Raw genomic sequence first — 6151 nt, forward strand, 5'->3', positions numbered from 1 at the left:
AAAGCAAAACACTTGGGTTAGAAGAAGTCAGCCACCTCCCGGCAAACAGCAAACACGTTTTCCCACATTCCTTCAAAGGATGTTTGCAACAAATGTTTGGAGGAGGCTGGAGCCTGGCAGGGTAATTAGATGTTCCTGCCTCCCCAGTATTTCCTTCCTGTCACTTCAGCTGGTCTCTCTCACTCCTTGGTTCCATGTTGGCTGGCGTTGGATGACAACAGCATGCTCCTGTTTAAGTATCCGACCCGTGGGTGAAGCGATCAGCAATTTGGGAGAAGACCAACAGACTCATCGCAATTCTCATCCACAGAGGTATGAGATTTCTCTTGCATCCCAGTTCCTGAAAATAGGAATAGGAAGGAAAACCCAAGAGAGCAAGAAGACATCAGGGAGGAAGGTCTGTCTCTCTATTGCATCAGCAGGTGATGGTTCTCGGCTGTTCATACAGAAAGCCTCAGCAGATGCGGATGGAGTGAGGGCCAGCCAAACCTCTTTATTAAGGCTTAGGCATTGCCCATTGGTTTTATTCATACACTTATATTCCAGAAGCCAGGGATTCTTGGAAGTCTGCTGTTTGAGACTTTCTGATAACTCAGGCAGTAAGGACCCCCAATAATCCCCCCCCCAGTTTTTGATATATATCATGGATGAAATTATATTTACATATGACTCTGCTTTCATTTTATTATTCATAGGTTTATGTGGCACAGAATACAAGAACTTAATTTTATAATCTAATTACAAGGGCTGTGCACGTCTTCAAAGGTGTGTGTTTTGATCACTGATGTAAAGATGTCTGTTGGCCCAGTACCCGTATAGGGGATTTGATCATGCGCCACCAAGTCATTTTCAACTCCTAACGGCCACAGAGATAGATTTTCTCCAGGACAATCAATTCCTAACCTGGTCCTTCCGCTCTTCCAACGGTGCATCCATCGCCTCGGTAACTGAGTCCATCCACTTTGTGCCTGTTGTCCTTCTCTTTCCTTCTACTTTGGCAGCATTGCAGCCTTTTCCAGAGAAAGGGTCTTTGCATAATGTGTCTTTGCATAATGTGTCCAAAGTAGGATACTCTGAGCCTGGTTATTCGTGCCTTGAGTGAGAACCCTGGATTGATTTGTCTGATGATCCATTTCTATGTTTCCTTGGCTATCTTTGGTGGTTTCGGGAGTCTTCTCTAACACCAAACGTGTCAATACTCTTCCTATCCTGCATCTTCAAGGTCCAACTTTTGCTTCCCTAGAGTTTCACAGGGAAAACCATGGCTTGCACTATTCTGACCTTTGCACATCGCCACATCTCAATATCTTCCAAGGCCTTCGTGGCTGCTGTGCCAAGTGCTAGTCTGCAGCCTATTTCTTGACCTAACTGAAGCAAAATTTGCTCACTTTGCACAACTCTACCAAAGTCCTGGGGGTTTTAAAGCACTGGTAGTAAAAATGGGAATGGACTTTTATTGCTCACCTTATTTGAAATAGATTTTGACAAATCTAGGGGTTAAAGAAGCTTGGGATCTATATTTAGGGGAAACATTAGCTGATAAGATTTGGCAGATTCAATGGCAGCCTGGAAAGGGTTGGTTATGAACTCTGCTTACCAAAGTGAAGACTTTATGGGGCCTCATCTGACAAGCAAGTTTCCTAGACCTGCCCGTTGCACTGATCTTTCAGTTCAAGCTTGGTTCAGGCCAAGATTTTAGTGCTACAGCTTCTTTGGTAATTTGCTAGATATGCCCCCGATGAAACTGAGTGAGAATTAATGGGTTAAAATGCAACATTAACTTCCTGGTCTGTATTACTTTTAGCACCTGAGAGATGGAGATCAAGGCATTTACCCTCTGACTTGTTCGTTATAACTTGTAGGAAGATGTCTGGAATAAAGATGTCACAAGAGAAGAAAACAGTCTCCGTTCCTATGGCCACATTGAGTGAGCCCCAGCAACCTTATGCTCCTGGATACTTTGCTTCATATACCCAGGGGCAATATGCACCACAAGCCTATGTTCCAGAATTGTATGCACCACAATCCTACAGCTCAGAACCACAAAGCTACACTGTTAAACAATATGTATCAGATTCAAGTGCGCCCAACCCTTTGGAGTCTGAGCATTATCGTGTCTCAGGTATGTTCCAAGTGCATTTCCAATGGTGAGGTTTGGATCAAAGATGAGAGAGGGTTCAGTTTTGGGCTTGAGTCAAAATGACCAGTGAAACCCTCTGTAACCCTTTTCTTTCTCCCTCCTCATCCTCTTCTCTCGGCACAGATGCTCACTACTATGACTGTCCATCTCCACCACCGTATACCTGTGAAGAAGTGCCTGGTGACACAGTAGGACCAGGTACGCACCAGAAAGTTACCTGCTAAGAATATTGAGTCATATAATTCTGGAAAAATAGGATGCCTTATGCTTAGATGTCCAAGTAGTATAGCTTACTCTTTGATGTATCTGTTCCCGAGGGTTAAGATTTCTACTAGACTTTGCACGGGATAGTCATCAGTATGCCAATGATACCCAGCTATACCTTTCTGCCTCTGGAGACTTAAGCGATGCTGTTGATGTCCTTTCTTGGGGCCTGGAGGCTGTGGGGCCTGGATCTTGAACAACAGGCTTCAACTGAACCCTGGCAAGACTGTGTGGCTTTGGGTTTTGGGGCCCTCTGGCTCAGGGACTATGCCATCTTTGGTACTGGATGTGGTTGCACCACCCCAAACAGACCCAGTGTGCAACTTCAGGGTCCTCCTAAGACTTGTGACTCCTGCTTGAAGAACAGGTAGCAGTCATGGCTGGGAAGGCTTTTGCGCAGCTTTGTGTTGTGCACCACATGTACCCGTTCCTGGACCAGGAGGCTCTGCTCACAGTTCACATGCATGTGCATGATATGATCATGGCTTATTCTGGGCACCTGAGATCTTGTACTAGACACCTACCTGGGGAGGACAACATCCAGGTCTTCCTGAATTTCCTGCTTAAGAATCTTAAGAAGGTTCTTCTCAAGGTTCTAGAGCTGACGGCCCCCGTTTGGGGAGGGCCCAGTGGTGAGGTTGGAATGTTGGCCATGGACCAGAAAGAGTCGCAGCAAATGTTAGCTACAAGGCCATGGCAAATCACAGTGCACCCATTTAATGAGAAGGAAATGTGTGAGATGAAGCTGCTCCCTTTATTGGTGTTCCAAGGAAACCCTAGGCTGAACTTCTTCAACGTGTTTCTTTTCTAAGAACTCTGGTGGGGCCTATAGGAGGTCTAGAGGTGTTTGTGTAAATAAAGGTGATGCATCACATTTACTCTTTTTAATTAAAAGACTGTTATGAAAACATTTAAGGACAATGACAGCACAGCTTCTTTTTTTCAGCCTCATTCTTAGGGTGCTTAAAAGCTCTTTTGCTTGTTTTAATTCCTCCTGGTGTTGGTTATGCTGTCTTGACTTGTAGGCTGGTGTGGAGGTCTACTGTTGATGGGGTTTTCATGACATTTCCTTCCAGCATTCCAAAATTTCACAGGCTGCCCACCCTCCCCACTCTGAAAAGGCAACATGGAAAGAGATTTCTCTCATCTTTCCTCTTAGGGTTTATTGGGGGTATAGAAAGCCAAGGCAACTAGGGAGAGATTTACACAGTGAAGAACATACCCTTGGGCACCTTGTCCCTAAATGAGGGCAAGATCAGCATGATCCACCCAGGAGAATTTCAGTCAGAGGTGCCCAAGGGGCTCAGGTGGGGGTCAGAAAAGTTGAAATGGCAGCCACTGCCACAGGATTGAAGCCCCACCCCTTCTTTATGTGCATCACGTAATTTTTGCTTTGTTTCTGGTATGGCACAAATTGTCATCCCAGTCTTCTCTAACCACATTGTTCTATGGCCTTACATGCATCCCTTGGGGTTCATTACAATTAGAAAATTTGCCCCCTTCCTCCCATGTCTCACAGTCCAAGAACCATAACAGCAATCACAATAAAGTTACAACTATTATTCATTATTCTCTGTCAACTCCAGCGGGTGACTCCATGGCCACTTCCATGTAGTTTTCTTGGCAGCATGCAAACGTGGTTGGCCATTGTCAGTGGGGCCCGAAGTTGTGGGATTCCCAGGTGGTCTCCCATCCAAGAACTAGCCAGGTCCAATCCCGTGCAGCTTTCTCTGGATCCACCAGGGTTGGCCAGCATCTGCAAGATACTGTGGCCTTTAATTCAAACGTAAGCAGAAGTCCTGTCTACACTGCAAAGCTCTGGACGTAATAAATGACAGGCACCTTGATGTCTGTCACCTCTCTGTCCCGTAGTCTGCATGGACTCTTCCCCACCTGTGGTGGTTGCGGGGATCTTCTCGAGTAAACCCACATCCACCATCTGCCCCTGCTGCCGACAGATCATCACCACCGAGGTGGTCTTCCGCATGGGATGCCTCACCTACGCGCTCTCTGCCGGCCTGTGTATGGTGGGGTGAGTGTCCATGCTTTATGACTTTATATTTGTCTTTATGAAGACATCAGCTAGCTCAGCCAGACCCTCTTTTCCCCACTTAGACGGAGGGGAGAGGCTGGAGTCTTTGCAGGGGGGTCAAAAAAGTCAAGATGGTGCCCACACACTCTTTTTTACTTGCATCGTGATGGCTACCATCTGGACTTTTAAAATCCCCTACATGGGAACAGCCTGAGAGGAGGCTTCAGGGATGAAATGGAGGCCTTAGGGCAGGGATGGGAAAAGTTTTGGTAGCTGAATGCTACTCCGAAGTTAATTTGGTAGGAGCCCGGGGCATGCCATGGGTGGGGCGCTGGTGACGTGGGTAAGACTCAGGGCTTTCTTTTGGCTTTTCTGAGTTTGTGGGGCCTCGTTTTGCAGGTAACCCAGAGGCTTCCACAGGGGTGCAAATAATTGATTTTGTTATGCGAGCTCCGCTCCTTTGGAATCCGCACTGTGGCATTTGCATACACGTACCAAAGGGGCGGAGCTTGTGATGCTGCTTTTGCCCTGATGCAGGAACCACTGGATCCTGCGGATGCCTCTGATCTGACCTTGGTCCTCCTAGGCCAGCGTTTCTCAACTTCAGTCACTTTAAGACGTGTGGAAGTCCACACATCCGAATTGAAGTCCACGCGTCTTAAAGTTGACTGGGGAATTCTGGGAGTTGAAGCCCACACATCTTCAAGCTGCCAAGGTTGAGAAACACTGATCTGTGTGGATAAAGCTGATGAAGTGGGAGGTTCCTTCAAGGAGGCCATATTTTGACTTAGTTATAATAAAATCTCGGACCGCCTTCTCCAACCAAGATGGGGACTGCAGTCAAAGATTGGGAACTTGGGATCTGGAGGGTCAACTGATCTGGCAAGCACCAGGTTGCAGTAGGCTGTCTAAGATCTAGAGCTGCAGGGAGTGGGTGGGGAGCAATAATTCTGTATTTATAATTTTACATCTTTGGGGATTGTTCTACCCTCATACTGCTGGATCACTGGGAATTGCCCTGATCCAGCAAGGATGAGGGTTGGTCTACGCATATTTGATTTCTTGACATAATTTCTTGGCATAATAATAGCATCAAGCTGTAAGAAAGTCCTTTTCAAGTCTTCGTCTGTCTCCCTCTTTTCCTATGTTGCCCTCAGCTGCTGCCTGGGCTGCTGTCTCATCCCCCTCCTGACCAAATGCTGTAAGGACGTTGACCATTATTGCCCGTGCTGCCGGTACCACATCTACCGATACAAGAGGATCTAGCTGCTTAGAAGAAAAGTCAACCCAGTCATGTGCTTGGAAATAAAGTGACAGTAAAGTTGTTTCCAACTTTGGTGGATTCACACACTCCATCCTGGATTGGAACTGGACTGCACTGCAGGATTGGCTCCCTAGTTTGCGGTGAGACTGGCTGGGCCTTGGCTACTGTCAGCATTTGCCTTCGCCCTTCTAAGCAGGGGAGCTGCTCACAACTGGTCAAAGACCTGCTCTAGGATTTTCTTAGTTTTACTTTCCTGGTATTGGTGGTTTATGAGTTAGCTCAGCTTCGGTTTTTCTTTTTTGAACCATTTGGTTCGCTTCATTGTCAAATCTGCTTAAATCATCTGCGCCTTGGTCACCATGGATCTTCTCCGAGCACCATGCCAACGATGCACCACTTACATCCTACCAAGCATCTCACAGCTCCGTCCCCACTAACGTCTATCAAAATT

At 46.7% G+C, this 6151-nt stretch overlaps 1 protein-coding gene across 1 annotated transcript; it reads left to right on the forward strand.

Moving 5' to 3' along the window:
* The first annotated feature begins 202 nt into the window (after positions 1–202).
* LOC134505466 (lipopolysaccharide-induced tumor necrosis factor-alpha factor homolog) lies at positions 203–5835 on the forward strand. The gene is made up of 5 exons (XM_063315178.1): positions 203–312; positions 1863–2122; positions 2264–2338; positions 4277–4436; positions 5594–5835. The coding sequence occupies exons 1-5, from the start codon at positions 212–214 to the stop codon at positions 5700–5702; spliced, it is 705 nt and encodes a 234-aa protein (XP_063171248.1). The 5' UTR covers positions 203–211; the 3' UTR covers positions 5703–5835.
* Positions 5836–6151: the final 316 nt, after the last annotated feature.

The sequence above is a fragment of the Candoia aspera genome, chromosome 14 (genome assembly GCF_035149785.1).
Source record: "Candoia aspera isolate rCanAsp1 chromosome 14, rCanAsp1.hap2, whole genome shotgun sequence".
NCBI lineage: Eukaryota > Metazoa > Chordata > Lepidosauria > Squamata > Boidae > Candoia > Candoia aspera.

Bases quoted from the DNA above. Each gene is read 5' to 3' on its own strand.
- LOC134505466 (XM_063315178.1), top strand. From the start codon at position 212: ATGACAACAGCATGCTCCTGTTTAAGTATCCGACCCGTGGGTGAAGCG. The intron at 2,123-2,263 runs GTATGTTCCAAG...CTCTCGGCACAG, and splicing joins TGAGCATTATCGTGTCTCAG to ATGCTCACTACTATGACTGT. The intron at 4,437-5,593 runs GTGAGTGTCCAT...TGTTGCCCTCAG, and splicing joins GCCGGCCTGTGTATGGTGGG to CTGCTGCCTGGGCTGCTGTC.